The 17,272-nt window shown below is 37.7% G+C and overlaps 2 protein-coding genes across 2 annotated transcripts in view; one reads left to right on the top strand and one right to left on the bottom strand.

The window, feature by feature from the left end:
• The first annotated feature begins 2,353 nt into the window (after nt 1-2,353).
• Nucleotides 2,354-11,662, top strand: LOC140236284 (uncharacterized). The gene is made up of 8 exons (XM_072316239.1): nt 2,354-2,538; nt 4,740-4,848; nt 5,525-5,677; nt 5,917-6,022; nt 6,478-6,619; nt 8,878-9,060; nt 10,509-10,596; nt 11,513-11,662. Exons 1-8 carry the CDS (start codon nt 2,354-2,356, stop codon nt 11,636-11,638), a joined length of 1,092 nt encoding a protein of 363 aa, XP_072172340.1. The 3' UTR covers nt 11,639-11,662.
• A 4,340-nt stretch (nt 11,663-16,002) lies between these two features.
• The window catches only part of LOC140235938 (L-asparaginase-like), a 61,362-nt gene continuing 60,092 nt past the window's right edge, over nt 16,003-17,272 (bottom strand). Inside the window, exon 7 of the mRNA XM_072315930.1 lies at nt 16,003-17,014. Within this exon, the coding sequence (XP_072172031.1) occupies nt 16,865-17,014 (150 nt within the window). The 3' untranslated portion in view covers nt 16,003-16,864. The remainder of the gene's footprint in view (nt 17,015-17,272) is intronic.

The raw sequence follows: 17,272 nt of genomic DNA, 5'->3' as shown, positions 1-17,272 counted from the left end.
TAGAGATCAAATGTTTATGTTTGTAACTTTTTTTCATGTTTCGTTTTGTGTGAAATTTGTTGTTTGTTCTTATTGTGCTATGGGAGAGCACATACGCATTAATGACAACTTGTTCAGTTTTGCAATGTTTACTTTTGTGCCCTGGAAGAGAAAACAAGTGTTCACTCATGCGTAAAGTTTCCCTTTTTGGTGACCTAACAGGTTGATAGCCAATTAAATTACTTTTGATATGGTATATAATAGATTAGCTTTCAGCCAAATATTATATGAGAAATATAAACTTGAAAAAGCGTTTACTTTCTTTTTTGCTGAGTGTATATAGACTTTGCACATAGTGAAGATGCACAAAAAAAAAAGAAACCTATTTTTCATTATTTTTATTGTGACTAATGGCATTATCGGGAAATAAGTCCCCACTCCATTCACCGCCATTCAATTCGTCATCGCCGGGGACTCGAGTCAACCTCCATAGACTTCGCACATAGTGACATACAGATCTAGTGGAGACACACACGCAAAACGAGAAGGGACTGATATCACAACTTGGCCTGACTGTTACCTTATCATTTAGGACTTGCCAGTTTATTGATTATTTATTTAAGTGTATAAATGTATCAGTAGCAAACAAAGCTGCTGAAAACTGCTTATCCAATAGTGGCGAGCCAATGGAATGAAATAGAGTTAAAAGGGGTGTGAGCTTTCAATCCTAGCACTGTAGCAGAATCTGCGTCAGAGGCAAAATGACAAACAGGTAGGGAAAGCAATCACATAGACACACTCTAAGGACTTCACACAACAAGAACAGTCAGGGACAGGCTAGGGACACAGAACAACGAAAACAAAAGGAGAGGGTAGGCAGTCATGGGCAAGGAGCCCAACAGGTAAAGGGAGGGGGATTAAAGCAGGAGGGTGGACAGACAAAAGACAGAGGAGGGTCAGTAATGATCCTGAGGACCATGGGGGCAGTCATTGAAGGAAAAGGATGAATAGGGAGGCAACATCAAACAAGATAAGGAACAACAGAGGGATAAAAAAAGGAAAAAGAGTGAAATGACAACAGCAAGGGGAAAGGGGGGGGGGGGGGCTGCTGAGCAACAGTGAGCCTAAAGGTGTGCCAAGAGGAGGCAACAAAATTATTTTTGAGGATTATTTATTTATCTACTTATTTGGATGATCATTAATTCATTTCTGCAACCACTAGAACCCTCTGAAGATTTGCATAACTTAGACCTCCCGAAAAATGACAGAATAATCAGCAAGTTGATTGTGGTCACTCTTGTGGAAGAAGAACTAAATAAAGAAAAAAGTTCAGATTTTCTAAAATTATTACAAAATACACTCAAGATTAGTGTAGGCAGTACTGATAGTGTATGATGTAGCAATCTGGCAATAGACATCTAGATCTAGTCAGTTTACTAGCAAAAGCAAGACTAGTCACTTGTTGCGAGGATTGTTTTTGTTCTACATCTATATCAATGTTGGTACTCAGCAAAGTCCATTTCTGGATATGATGCTAAGGATGTAGCCCGACCAGACGCCGTGCGTGTTTTGTACAGGGACAGGTCGACAGGGCTGTGTATAGTTACAAAGGATGAAGCTTTAGTATAATGAAGCTGATGGACGGAAGTGCAAATATTTACATAGCGCAAGTGATAAAAATAATAAAAAAAAAAAACACAACCAAACTAAAAAACTGCCTCCTGTGTGGAGCTAGCATGCCGCAGAGTTGCAAGTCCTGAAGATGCCCAGTGATGTGGCTGGGATGGTGTTTGCAGGGAGTGCATTCCATAGCCGTACTGCTGTTAGCATGAAGGAGTTAGATCCTACTAATAGTGGAGTGAGTTGTCATAAGTTGGCACTTGGAAGGAGGATTATTCCACAATCTGATGTTTTTATTTCCCAGTATTAGTAATTGAGTGTTTAACTAATCACCACATTTGCAGACTTTTCTTACAGCATCAATTTCTTCTGCTGTTCTCTCTGACCCCTTTATTTCAAAGACCATTCTCATTGTCCTGTGTAGTGTTTACTCCTTAAAGGTAGGCCTAGATCTACTCTGCTTTGGTCATACCATAACCTGAATGATTTGTGATGTCATTTGTCATGAAAGAAAGATATTATTCAGAGGTGAAGGTTCAGGTGTGAGTTTCTTCAATTTGTTAAGATGGTTCCTTTTTTCCGACATGTTTTTTCATTTACAGATCAGCAGTTGTGATCTTAACAAATTTAATTTGTAGAGGGATACAAATTGAAGAAACTCACACCTAAAGATATGCAGTCAAATGGTGGTGCTGCTTGGAAGAAATGAGCCTTTCATCACTCATAATTGTTCTGTGTATAAAACTTAGCTTCCATGCCAAGGATGCAGCCATACTTTGCCTTCCTGGTTGCTGCCATCACTGCTGCCATCACCTCCATCATCCTTGATGTACTCCAGGATGATGGCGAGAGTTTTGAGTTGGGCGGGGCTGTCGGGAAGATTGACAGAGTGGCCAATCTCAGTCTGGAGCTCTTCAATGAAAAATACAACGGACGATGGTGAGTAATTAAGGAAATCTTACTGTAAAACCAGAAAAGCTGGCAAATTTTGTGAGGAGCCTAGATTTACAAAAGTAAAATGCACATGAAAGTTTTTTTTGACTCCAATGCCTGAATGAGAGTAGCAATTCACAAAAGTTTCATGCCTTGAATGTTTCTTGTCTACATTTTTCAGTAACATAAATGTGACCCGCTACAACAAAAAGGTCCGAAAGTCGCGCACGGTCGAAGCCGAGAAAATCGAGTTTGAAGTCAGAGCATTAAAATTGGTCAAAGCTTATGATTTTCTGATTTTGATATATTATTGGAGTCTAACATGTTTTCTATCATCTGTCGAAATTTTGAAGCAAAATGATCAAAGGAAAGATAAAAAAATAGCGTTTTTCTAGGCCATGTTTTTTGGCGTTTCAACAAAGCAGAAGCTGGTTCGAAAATTTGGATTGAGCGCCACAGATAGGTTCCGCCCCTAACAACGACCAGAGTGATCTCATTGGTCAGTTTGCTGCTTGCTGCTAATCGAAGCGTGAAGCTCGCACACTGCCCAGTCGACTGGTGCGTGCGGGCGGGGTGCGCTATGTTCAGCCGCTTCTCACATCCTGGTCACTGATTGGTTGGCGAGGAGACCGCCGACGCTGATGTGCTTGAATGAACTCTTCGGGGGTTGCTAGGGCTTACCTTCTATTGTCCAGAGGTGAACACTGACTTGCGTGTCCCTGGATCGCGATTGCGTCGAAAGGAAGACTTTTAGGGCGCTTTTCTCGAAACAGTGATTGTCCAGACGTCTCGACATGCTCAGTTTTAAACATCGATATCTCCGCAGCCGATTGTTTGTAAAAAATGTGTTATATATCAATTTAAAGCAGAAAGATTGGGGGATTATATTATGCAATTTTCAAATAATCGACCTCGCCCGACTTTAGGATCATTTTGTTGTAGTGGGTCACAAATTATCCGAGCAGAAAATGATATCTGTAGAATTCAGTTAAATTAGCTTGTTACTCATGCTGCTGCCAATATTCATCTCATAATATGTGGAATAGGGTAGGTGTGAAATATTTGTTCTAAAACTTACATTTTGTGTTATCACTCGTGTGAAGAGATGTTGAGTTCTGGCTTACTCTTAACGATCTTGCTTCAATTTCTAATTTAAATTCATTTTAAAAATGCAGCTGACAGCTCATTTCAAGATGTTACAGTAATGTCTTGAGAAAATTTTACATAATCGTGTTTCTGTCACTGATGAAAATGTGACCCGCTACAACAAAAAGGTCCTAAAGTCGCGCATGGTCGAAGCCGTGAAAATCGAGTTTGAAGTCAGAGCATTAAAATTGGTCAAAACTTACGATTTTCTGATTTCGATATATTATTGGAGTCTAACATGTCTTCTATCATCTCTCGAAATTTTGAAGCAAAATGGTGAAAGGAAAGACCAAAAAATAGCGTTTTTCTGAGCCATGTTTTTTGGCGTTTCAACGAAGCAGAAACTGGTTCGAAAATTTGGATTGAGCGCCACAGATAGGTTGCTGCTTGCTGCTAACCGTAGCGTGAAGCTCGCACACTGCCCAGTCGACTGGTGCGTGCGGGCGGGGTGCGCTATGCTCAGCCGCTTCTCACATCCTGGTCACTGATTGGTTGGTGAGGAGACCGCCGACGCTGATGTGCTTGAATGAACTCTTCGGGGGTTGCTAGGGCTTACCTTCTATTGTCCACAGGTGAAAACTGACTTGCGTGTGTTGATCGCGATTGCGTCGAAAGGAAGACTTTTAGGGCGCTTTTCTCGAAACAGTGATTTTCCAGACGTCTCGACATGCTCTCTTTTAAACATCGATTTCTCCGCAGCCGATTATCCTTATAAATTGTGATATATATCAATTTAAAGCAGAAAGATTAGGGGATTATACCATGCAATTTTCAAATAATCGACCTCTCCCGACTTTAGGATCATTTTGTTGTAGTGGGTCACAAATGAAAATCTTGTATGATGTGAAATTTTATATTCTTTGTGGCACACATAAATTAGCCATCATTGATTTCAAACTGTCACACAGTACTCCCACTGAACCTGTTGAAGATGATGTAGATTAAAACTTTATTTAAATAAGTAAAATTACTAGTACCACCAGCAGAATGCAAGTCCAAAGAAATTGCCCTGCTGGTTTCTATATCATGCCTGAACTTTGACCTCATGTTACTTGACGCAGGCCGGTTATCATCACTGATGTGGTAGAAACCTGGGAGGCCAGCCGATGGAATGAAGCGTTCTTCATGAAGCATTACGCTGGAGATCATGTGACTATGAAGTTGGTCCAGGTATTAAAGTCTTGAAACATTCAAACCATTGCTTGATCACATGTTTCATGGACAACCTCAATAAGTGAATCTTATAATGGAAACATATTGAGACCCAGTGATATGGAGTTTTTCCAGAAATATCTTTCTTGTAAACTTTTTAATATCTGGAGTATTTCTATTCTCACAATGCAATGTTACCATTGCTGTAATAAGTCACACTAACTCCAATTCCATGACACAGTGTTGTGAAATGGAGTAAATCCAGACATGGCTTTGCACATAAAGTAAAATGACTTCTCTCTATTTCTTAGTGAATCAGAGCATTGAGATTTCTTTGTAATAGCCAGCGGGAAAAAGTGAAAGCATATCCAGAGAAATTATAATCTCTTTTGCAACTTACTCCAAAAAAAAGGTCTCAGTTTTGCATGTGATAATCTGTTATGATTAATGATGCCAGTTTTCAGGCAAAAGTCTGAATTCAGGCCCTGGTAGTATCAAGGTTCAGGCCTTTTTGTGTACAAGGCAGCTTCATTTAAATGTATATGAGGCCCTCTCTTTTATTTTAACTGGCATCTCTGTGTGATGGTTTCCTCTTTTTTTATATACCATGTATAGATTTTTGTGCAGCTTGTTATACATTGCAGTGAGATATGTCTTAGATTACTTTTTATCCATCAATAATATTCCTTGACAGGGTGCCCTTAAGGATGCCTCCAGTAGCTTCACCACACTGGAGTTTTTTGCAGAGCTGAAGAAGAATGGTGGGAGACCTAGAAAGTGGCTTTATGTGGAAGATGAAATCTTTATTCCGCGCAGACCGAAGCTTCAAGAAGATATTGGCACATCGGTGAGTTCACATTGTTTTTAACATTCACCATGTTGGTAGATGAGATATTCTTCTCATCTTACTTTGCCTTTCAATCACTAAAGAATTAGATATGAATTTTATTGTTATTGATCAAATTATATAAAAAATACACACTTTGGTAGTCGGAAATGGAAAACATAATGTTGAAGAGAAAGTGGAGAATGGATTTTTGTTTTGTTGTTATTTATTTATTCATTTTTTTGTTGGTCTTTCTGTAGATTTATCTTCAAGAGGATTTCTTTGAACTCTTCCCCCAAGAAATCAAACCCTGGAATGCAATGCTGCTGTGGGGAACAGCGCACTCAAGATCAGCCTTGCATATCGGTGGGTAATCTGATCGTGCAATTTGCTATGCAATCTTCAATGTCATTATCCATTTGTAGCTGATTTGAGTCGTCTGTATGAAAGTCAGTAGGCTTTTTTTACTACTGCTAAAGTGTGTACTGATGTATGAGGAGAGGTTGATGACAGCAAGATTTATTCTTGATTTTGGTACTTTTCATAACCTGAGATCTGTCACCAACACTAGAGATGCCCATTTTCTTTTTGATCATGTGATATGCCATCAAATGAAGTTTCTCTGCGTCTGATGTGAATGCTAATGGAAAAAGTGATATTTCCTTGTGATGAACAGTACTTCATGACTTCTCTGCTCTGTTGGAAAGTTAATTAGGCTCCAAATAATGTCACTTTTAACATTTCAGCCAAACATGGGAACTGATTTGCAGTACATGATTTTTGAAGATGACCCATTCTTGGAGATTCACTTGTTTAAACAGATCCTTACAATTGGACTGGAACCAATGCAGTGATATGGGGTAAGAAGAGATGGAAGCTATATCCCCCTGGTCAGGATGATCTTCTCTATGCTACGTCCAACCCCAACTCAGGCTTCCCTCTCAATTGTCACAAGTATGGCAGGTAAGAAAAGATGCTTCATGCCAGATTCATTACAGGGGATAAATTACAGGCAATAGCGCCCTCATGTGCTGGTAAATTAACAGTCACTATCCCAGTTACTCTACAGAAGATCAGTTTGTATAACATTACTGTGGTGTCCTGCGAGCTGGCTGTACCACACTGTGATATCTATCATGCATTCACTGTAGGTGTGGGACACAGCAGTAATGGCTGATTGGATCAGTGTATAGAAAGGATGAGCTGCATACCAGAGATTTGGATTGTTTCATTGCAGCTGATGATTCATACCAACTGTAACTCGCCTGAATAAAAGAAATTCAACATTTTTACCTCTGTGACACACCATTCTCTTAGTAAGGTCTGCTTTCCAAGTAAACATAACTTATTATCTTTTATTGATCGTAAATTCTGTAATCTCATTGGTCAACCACTGAATATTTCCCGTATTCCATGAATAAGGTCATATTGTGCGCATGCGCTAAATCCGCCACTGAATATTTTCCGTATTCCGTGATATGACGTCATGATATTACACAGCTAGCTGCGCGTGTATGTATGCGCGCATAATCAGCTCGCGAGACGCAAGTCAACATGGCTGACATCCGGCGATTTCAACATCATTCACGAGAGGAAATCAGGGGGAAGAAGGTTAGCACAATGCCCCAAAATACAGCAAAGGCCAATGCAAAGGCAGCCCGGGCCCTCAGGGCGTACGTGGAAGAAAGTGACGAAGTGTAGAGTTCATTGTAGAGTTCAGTGAGTATTCCGCATAGAGTTGGATTATTAACCCGTTTAGGACGGTTTGATTTTTCTACAACACGCATTTCCCATAGATACCTGCCCGAGTATACTCGGGACTCGTCCTCAACGGGTTAAATTATAATCCAGCTCTATGGTATTCTGTGACTGGTGACGTTATGCACAGCAGCACGAATCATAATCAGCGCTAGCTCATGCATTTGACAGCCGGCGTTTTCAACTTCACTCGCTGCAAACAAATTAACGGGAACAGAAGTGAAATCCCGGATTGCCTGTGTAACTTAATACCAATGAGATTACACAATAGATTTCATGTAGATCTACACTTAAAAAGATAAAATCGTTATCCCCTGCGTGTTCTTACGAAATACTGGAAATATCTATGGTCTGGTGCCATATTCCATTCGGCCTCCAGCCTCATGGAACCGGCAACCAGGGACAGCCTTGTGGTAGTGTCACTGCCCGTAAGGCAGTAGATGACAGGTTCAAGTCCCGCTAGTTCCTTTTTTCCGACATGTTTGTTAATTTACAGATCAGCAGTTGCGATCTTAACAAATTTAATTTGTAGAGGGAGAGAAAATGAAGAAACTTGCATCTTAACCTTCACCCCTCTGAATAATATCTTTCTTTCATTTAATATCCCTTGTCCGCCTTGGACTACTTAACATAACAATGTCAGAATTATGGAGCTTGGGTATTTTTTCCATGTTCATTGTGTCACTGCCGGCAACCAGGGACAGCCTGGTGGTAGTGTCGCTGCCCAGAAAGCAGTAGATGACAGGTTGGAGTCCCGTTGGTTCCTTTTTTCCGACATGTTTGTTAATTTACAGATCTGCAGTTGCGATCTTAACAAATTTAATTTGTAGAGGGAGACAAAGTGAAGAAACTTGCATCTTAACCTTCACCCCTCTGAATAATATCTTTCTTTCATTTAATATGCCTTGTCCGCCTTGGACTACTTAACATAACAATGTCGGAATTTCGGAGCTTGGGTATTTGTTCCATGTTCATCGTGTCACTGCCGGCAACCAGGGACAGCCTGGTGGTAGTGTCGCTGCCCGGAAAGCAGTAGATGACAGGTTCGAGTTCCGCTGGTTCCTTTTTTGCGACATGTTTGTTAATTTACAGATCTGCAGTTGCGATCTTAACAAATTTAATTTGTAGAGGGAGACAAAGTGAAGAAACTTGCATCTGAACCTTCACCCCTCTGAATAATATCTTTCTTTCAAGCAGGGGGTAACTAATAAAGTGGACAAAAACATTGTCAAAATGAGAACAATATTGCTGTACCATGCTGACTCATTTCAACCATTTGCAACAAAAACACATTCTTGTTTCAGTCATTTTCAATGAAGAATCATGGCAAACGTAAACCTGAAAAAAAAAAAAAGAAAAGATGACTAGCATAATGCCTAGTTGTCATATTGCTTAGATGTTGTTTGGTTTGTTTTTTGTTTTCCCCATCTTACATGATTCATCTTTGTTTTTATTCTCCTCAGTCCTCTGGATGCATTTGACCCGGACCTCATTAAATATCCCAAGTTTGAACAGGCGAGGGCGCTGCAGGTCCAACAGAATCCCGGAGAGTTGCTGATTATCCCATCGGGGTGGTTCCACCAAGCCTTCAATGTCAGGGAGACCTTTGCTATCAGCAGCCAGGTCATGAATTCAGCCAATTACAGGTGAGGGCAAAGTGGAGGGGGTGTGGTCTGCATGTCAAGCGCTTGAAAAGTGACTGCAAGGTCACTGGTTCAAGTCTTGAGAAGCCTAGCACCCTCTGACTGTAATACCCTTTGACTGTAACATCCTATATAACAATTTTGCAAGGAATTAACCCTAAGGAGATATCACTATTTTTCTCAGTGAACCAGAACTTTAGAAAATGTATTCAAGACACAATTTTGATACAGAATTTATTGTTCACATTTTGTATACAATGTACTTACCAATATTTAACAATGATTGTACTGATTAACATTTTTGTCCCCGCCGAACGAGTTCGAGCAGGGGAATATGAAACGGGCTCCGTACGTGTGTGTCCGTGTGTGCGTCCGTGTGTGATCAAAATCTTCAATTTGCTACTCCTCTGTCATTTATGAGCCAATTTTGATTCTGTTTGCTTTATATGATAGCACTACGTGGGAGCTTTAAAACTTCTATGCAGAATTTCAGTTGTGACCATTGACCTTGACCTTTGACCTATATTGTACATTTTGCTACAAAATGCTACTCCTTCGCCATTTCAAACCCGATTTCGATTCCGTTTGCTTCATGTGATGGCACTAGTTGAGGGCTTCAAAACTTCTACACAGAATTTTGACCGTTGACTTCTTTGACCTTTGACCTTGATTTTTGACCTATATTGTACATTGGCTACAAAATGCTACTCCTTTGCCATTTCTAACCCGATTTCGATTCCGTTTGCTTCATGTGATGGCACTAGGTAAGGGCTTCAAAATTTCTACACAGAATTTTGACCTTTGACTTCTTTGACCTTTGACCTTGATTTTTGACCTGTATTGTACATTTTGCTACAAAATGCTACTCCTTTGCCATTTCTAACCTGATTTCGATTCCGTTTGCTTTATGTGATGGCACTAGGTGAGGGCTTCAAAACTTCTACACAGAATTTTGACCTTTGACTTCTTTGACCTTTGACCTTGATTTTTGACCTATATTGTACAATGGCTACAAAATGCTACTCCTTCGCCATTTCTAACCCGATTTCGATTCGGTTTGCTTTATGTGATGGCACCAGGCGAGGGCTTCAAAACTTCTACACAGAATTTTGACCTTTGACTTCTTTGACCTTTGACCTTGATTTTTGACCTGTATAGTACATTTTGCTACAAAATGCTACTTCCGGCGGGGACATATATTTCGCACCGCGTAATTTCTACTTTTCCTTGTTACACTTGTTTCTGTCCCTAACTCACATTTTAGAACGATTATGAAGCACTAAAGCTGGGTTTTTGTTGCATCTGCAAATTAATGAGAAATAATGCCTTTGATATTCTCCGTTTTTCCCTGATATAACAAGATATGTGATATGATGAAGTTTCAGTGGGCCCAAGCATGTTGTTTTCAGAAGGTTTCCCTGTATTGAGTAATTTTGCTCCTTGGTTTACAGAGTTGTTTTGACAGAAATTGCCAAGGCAGGCAACTTTCCTGACAGTAGGATTCCAGAATATCTCGAAGATCTCAGCCCATCAGAACTGGTGAGTATCTATCTGGTGGCTCAAATGTTTTGTTATAATGTGAGCTCTCATGTTGAGACTTTCATAATGTCATCTGTTTTGTTATGAGCTCCCTTGTGGAGACATTTTCCATGAGGTCCTTTATGGAGACAATTATCACGAACTCCTTTGTGGAGACATTTTACTAGTATGGGTTCAGAAATGATAGGGTTTGATTGGTGGAAATAAATATTGTGTGATGATTTTGATATCATTATTGGCTGGGGTTGTTTATTCCTGAGAGGCCCCTATCTTTTTTCATTGCTCAAATCTTTTTTGAATCTTGAAATGCAAAAACAAACAAACAAACAAAGAACAAAAAAAAAAATGTTAAACAACTCTCCTCACACAGTACTTCTCATTTTGAATTACTTTTCTATATTCATTAAATTTATCAACCTTGTGATAGGCCTGTTAATCAGTTATGCTAATATATCATTTGCCTTAGCACAGGTTTCAGTTAGTTTGTGAAGTCAAGGATTTAATGTCTCTTTGTGTATCATTCTTTATTTCTACATTCCCTGCATCCTTTATTATGCATAGATTTTTATAGTTGTATTTGTGTACATGTATATGCAGTATAAAAACAATTCATTATTGGTATTATTGTTAATTTTATTATTATTATTATTAATATTATATCATTATTATTATTATTATTGTTGTTATTATTATTATTATTATCATAATTATTATCATTATTGTTATTATTATTACTACTACTACTTACTACTACTACTACTACTACTTCTATCTTTATTATTATCCTTCCTATTAAAAATCTACAAAGAATGTGTCAGGGGTCTTCAAAGGGAAATATATTAGAAGTCTACTTTGTATCCCAGGAGCTGACTCTCACTAACATGTTTTATATCCTTTCTCCCATGTCTGTATACAGGTGAAGGCAGCAATGAATATGATTCCCCAGCATGTCATCGATAGAGGGCGCTCTGTAATTGATGTTGTCTTGTCACAGCTGTATCAATACCCGTCCATGCCAGATTTTTTTACGCCCGAGTTTTAGGCTCCGTGTTTCAATCTGAAATACTGATGAAGCCAGATTATAACTTTTTTTTTTTTCATCAGACTTGTCATTATAATGAACACTGTTATAACAAAATTTTTGTATTACAAAATAGAAATTCAGGTCCCCAAATTGACTTAATTTATATCTTTATGTACTTTACTGTTGGGCTATAACAGAATTTTGACATAACGAAAGGAACTGCCCATCCCATAACTTCGTCACAAGGGGAGTCACCTATAAGGCTTTAGTCATTTGTCGCAAAAAATTAATTATCAAGAAAAGACAGACTACAGGGTCAAAAGGTCAAGATTTCTTAAATCCCAAGAAGCAAAGTGTGAAGGGCCTGCTACAATTATTTTTCCAGAATATTATCAGCTGAGAATCAGAAGGGTGTTATGACAGTTTTGGGGGTATTGAGTTATTGGTATCATATTGTAGAGCTTTATGTCCTCTACATTATGGTGTTGATTTTAAATTATTTTCATTGTCAGTAAAATATTAAAAATCAAAACCTTGAGGGTGCTATTTTACTCGATATTTGGAACAATGCTAAATAATACACTATTGAATTGAATTGAATTGAAATAAATCTACCCACTTTGTATTTATTAACCCGTTGAGGACGATTTGATTTTGCTACAACACGTATTTCCCATAGACACTTGCCCGAGTATACTCGGGACTCGTCCTCAACGGGTTAAACTTTTTTTTTTTCATGAAAAATTTACTGTTTTGATTTTATTAATGCTCAAAACTTAGTATACTATAGTGCCCTTCTGGTTCTCAGCTGATGGTAAAACTGTCATCTCTTGTACTAGCATCCTCACCAGAAAATAATTAATGCTATGGGGTGACTTTTATTAACTCTTTATGTTGCATGGTGTAAACCTCCTGTGTGCCACTTTATTCTGAGACAGCAAAGTAGTCATGCTTTGGGAAAACATGCTGTTGCTGTTTTTTTTTTTTTCAAATCTAAATAACTTTCAAAGATTGTTGTTACTATGGACATGCAATGAGCGAGGTTGTAGAGAAATTACCAAACTTTACTTAGATGTTAATTGCGTGGCAAATCTACGATAGTTTTTCTTTCAAATGACCAGTAGCATCATTATTGTAACATCATGACTTTTGCACACAAAACAGTGACAGAAACTTAGAATTTATACCAACAAATCCACTAGGGAATACTGTTTGATAGTCAATCACTACATAAAATGCAAGCTGCATGTGCCAGGATTGGAATCCCAAGAAAAGCTCTCATTGTACCTTGGCATCTGGCGATTTATCAATCGGTTTGGGCGGGTTTGTACATTTGAGCAGAATTTGCGAACTTGGCACGCCATCGATTGAGTCAGGCATGCAAACTTGGCACATACATGTAAAGACTTAATTATCATTGACATGCCAAAATAATGTTCTGTTACTATACAATATTATGAAAATTAAAATTAAACAGTGACAAATTGAAAATGTATTTTGGGAAAAGATAACTTTCAGTCTACAGCTGTTTTTCAGTGCTCTGTACATTTCTCTGGGAATCGTTCAAGAGATTTTTTTTTTTTTTTCTGTCTGTTTTGATAGTTCGTGTCTGTGTGGGTAAAAATGTTCAAGCAGGCTGTGGCCACACACGCTAAGCTTGCTTTAGTCTTTTTCTCAAGGTTTTGCAGGAAAATGATTGTCTTACAGTGTACAATCCATGATACAGTTTATTAGCCTCACTATGTGTAGGAAGAACTGTCAATGGGATGTATGTGTTGATTCCCATTCAATGTGTGCAATAGAATATGAACAAGTTTTACTGATAGAGTGATGATGAGAATAATGTATGCAAGAATTTTAGAAGTCATTGCCATGCTGTGTATTTAGAAGAAAATTGTTATGTTGTCATTTCATTGTAGAACATACAATTTGCTTAAAACTAACATGACAATAATAATAGTTCTAGTGGTTGCCTGATAATGGGTTCAAACTTTGCTGTGAATACTGTGTATGCTGTTATTTCATGAGGTTTTCATTTTCACTAATTTCATGGGACAGGTGCTATTCATGAATCTAACAGCTCGCAAAAATTTGAACTCATATCCCAACATGATTGCGACGTGCACATGTGCATTTCTCAATTTATTACCGTACTCTCCGATTGCAAATGTTAATCACTCGAGAAATTGTCAGAAGTCCCAGAGACTCCAACTCTCCCGCCGAAAACCCATTTTTGCTAAATCTCCCGTTCTCCTGCTTGAGATTTAATTTCTCCCGCCCTGGCTCTGTGTGTCCCGCTTGAAATGATTTCTAACTTAGTGTCAACGTAATGTTGAAAAATAAAGCCTTAGATAGCACGGAGAGAGCATCTAGAATCCTAGAACTTCGAGCTTTGCGCACATCAAGTTAGAGTCTCCCGCTCGCTAGCGATTTCAGGCGGGAGAATCTCCAGATCAGAAGGTGCTTGGGGTTGGAGTCTCTGAAGTCCTGATTCATGAGAAATTAGACTTGCTAAAAATATGGCATATACAGTACAGTACTTTCTCACTACTGATACCAATATACACATCAGTATTAAAATAATACAGTTGTATAGTGTTTGTAGCATGTAGAAATGACAGCTTGAAGGAACTTTCTGAAGATAGGAAATGGGTAAAGGAAAAAAGTGATTCATGTAGTACAATGTGAGAAAGACGTTAATGCAAAAGGGTATCATATATCTGATGTATGCATTTATTACTTTCTGCTGTTGTCTTGATTGCCAAAAGAAGAAGAAAAAAATGTACTATGACAAGTGTGTACTGCATTTTGATAGAAATTGATGCGATGATGATTCAAATAACAAAATCTACTGAATAGAAATTGAAAGATTAAAAAAAAATGATATGAGGAGGTAACAAATGTTACAGTGGAGGAAGAAGAAAGATAAGAACAGAAAGCATGGTTTTCATTTTAGAATTATCCAATGCTTTACAAATTGTTCGAATGTGCAATAAAAGCATTATCCACTAGTATGTCTTTGCCAGTGGGAAGATCCAAAGCTGTCTCTGTTACTTATCAAAGGATCAGAAGCTGCTTTGATTCACTAATGCTTAACACATCATTCATCTCAAGAAGTACTAGCTACAGCTACTCCAACCGTCATTATGCTCAAAATGTATTCTTGATGTACTAATGTAAATATTTGTCATGTGACTACTCTTGCCAATATTTGTGTGCAATGATACTTTCTGTATAGTATTTATAATTAGACATGAACATGTATGTCTTTTTTATTTGAAATGATACAATAGTCTTGTAATTTGTTTCATTCCTGTCCTGTGAGTTTTGAGAGATCAGAGTAAGAAAGACTGAAAGTTCATGTCAGTCACTTCATGTGCAAAGATTAGAAACATGCACAGCTTGATTTGTAGGTATGCACGTATCATTTGACTGGAATGATATATATATATATATATATATATATATATACAGGTGTGTATACATATATATATATATATATATATATATATATATATATATATATATATATATATACACACATATATATTAAATATTCATGAAACACTGAACTCAGCCTAAGGGAGACAGTGCATGAAACATTGTCAGTTTATATATCGTACATGTATAATGTAGAGAGAGAAAGGAAGAGAGGTGTAGTGATACTGCCTTGGGGTTTTCCTTTATTCACTTCTTTTTTTTTTCCTTTTTTTTTTAGTTTCCTCACATATAGTAATACAGTTGGGAGACTTTAACCTGTGTATATCATAAGGCCTGGGGTTATATTTCAGCAAAAGACAAAAAACAAACAAACAAACTTCCACTCACCAATGCAGTACAATACAGTATAAAACAGTATTGACTTGATACAATCACCGATAGTATTACCGAGAATGAGTGTTGCTACAAATGAATAAATGGATGAATGAATGAATGAATGAATGAATGAAGGAAGGAAGGAAGGAAGGAAGAGAGGAGTGAAACTATGCATGCACAGATAGAATTAAGGTTAAAAAAATGAGAAATTCCTCACTGGTAAAAGCTTCACGTGCAAAGTTCAGTACAGTTAACAGAAATCAATAAAACTTAGAATGTCAATGTAAATACCATTTCAAAACATAGTACAAAGGTGTGTGAATGAAAATATGTAGAGTGCAAAATTGGGTGAAAAGGTAGTAGAAATGTAACATGAATATTCGCGAATAAAAAAAGTTCTTATTGCAACTGATTGTAAAATTGTCCTACATCAATGTAAATAAGCACTGAATTGATCAGTGTTTTATTACACTACTTATGACAAAATATATCATGGGTATACATGGACATACTCGAGCGATGTAGGGCAATTTGTCAATCAGTTGCAATAAACAACTTGACGCAAGAATCTTATCAATTTAAAGTTGAGTTCATTTTGAATTTCCTGTACATACATGTATCTTAAAATCATGAAGTTACTGTACATGCATATAATTATGTTTGCATAATTATAAGGAGCAAGGACTAATACAATGTATTAACCAGCTTTAAAGTACAGAAGATATCTTATGGTCTACTCAGAAGTATACAAAAAGAATGGTTGACACGATTCCAGGGCGTTTTAGCTACGTCATTAAATCGTGTAGGCCACGGAGTGCGATCTCAGACTCGGGTTGATCCATGACAGACTTGATATGATCAATTGTGATAACTCTTTGATCATTATTATGATCAAAGAGGTATCACACCTGTTTATTAGGAATCAGGGTTTGCTTTTAGTTCTTCTTACAGAGTCGCTCATGTCAAAGCTATTCCTGAATTCATGAATCATTATGTATCATGTGCCTTTGCGTATTCCTACTGTTACCTAACTATGTTGGTCGGGTGACGAGGAATCTTGCAAGCGTATTACAGGTGGCTAATTTGTTATGCTCTGATGTATTTCATTTGTTTTTCTTGCTCTTTTTGCTCTCTTTTCCTTTACGTTCATTTCCTTTCTTTCATAATTTTTGTTACTAGGTTGTTTGTTTAACAAGACCAACATTTTCATCTAGGGACCTATACATTACAAGTTCTGCTTTTTTAGTAGGTCCCCACATTTCATGTTTGTAAACTTGTCTTCTCTTGTATTCTTTGTAATTACGACGCTTGGTCCAGTCTAAAGTTCAATCGATATTACCATATTATTTTTGTTTTAGATGTGGAACAATGAAATCAGATCAGATCAAATCAAATCAATTTAAAACCTCCTTGAAATATATGATCAAACTACTGAACCGTCATCTCTCCCCGCAGGCTACGTTTGAGGTAAGCCTCGCGTTCTGAGCCTGTGAAGTTTTGGATGACGTAATCAAGTTTGGTGAGCGCCGCCTCTGGTGTGATGTCAGAGAGGGGGATTACCCCTGCCTCTATCAGGACCTTAATAAACCAAGATAAAACATCGAACAAAATTTAACAAGCAAACTCACGGATCAACAAAATTCAGATCGATCCTGGTAAACGCGAATTTCATGTTTAAGAACGTGTACAAAACAATAACAATGGTTTTCTCATCTTACATAAAAAATCAGAGTAACAAAAAATCTAAATAATTTCTTAAATATTATAATGACATTAAAGGGATCGTATAGTTTTGGTTCAGACCTAGTTTCGGGTTTCTAACATTTTCTGGTGAGA

The sequence above is a fragment of the Diadema setosum genome, chromosome 12, assembly GCF_964275005.1.
Source record: "Diadema setosum chromosome 12, eeDiaSeto1, whole genome shotgun sequence".
NCBI classification, from domain to species: domain Eukaryota; kingdom Metazoa; phylum Echinodermata; class Echinoidea; order Diadematoida; family Diadematidae; genus Diadema; species Diadema setosum.
Note: the sequence above shows the minus strand (reverse complement) of the source record. Positions and strands in the feature narration are given on the sequence as shown.

Bases quoted from the DNA above. Each gene is read 5' to 3' on its own strand.
- LOC140236284 (XM_072316239.1), top strand. From the start codon at position 2,354: ATGCCAAGGATGCAGCCATACTTTGCCTTCCTGGTTGCTGCCATCACT. The intron at 6,023-6,477 runs GTGGGTAATCTG...TTGTTTAAACAG, and splicing joins AAGATCAGCCTTGCATATCG to ATCCTTACAATTGGACTGGA. The intron at 6,620-8,877 runs GTAAGAAAAGAT...TATTCTCCTCAG, and splicing joins AATTGTCACAAGTATGGCAG to TCCTCTGGATGCATTTGACC.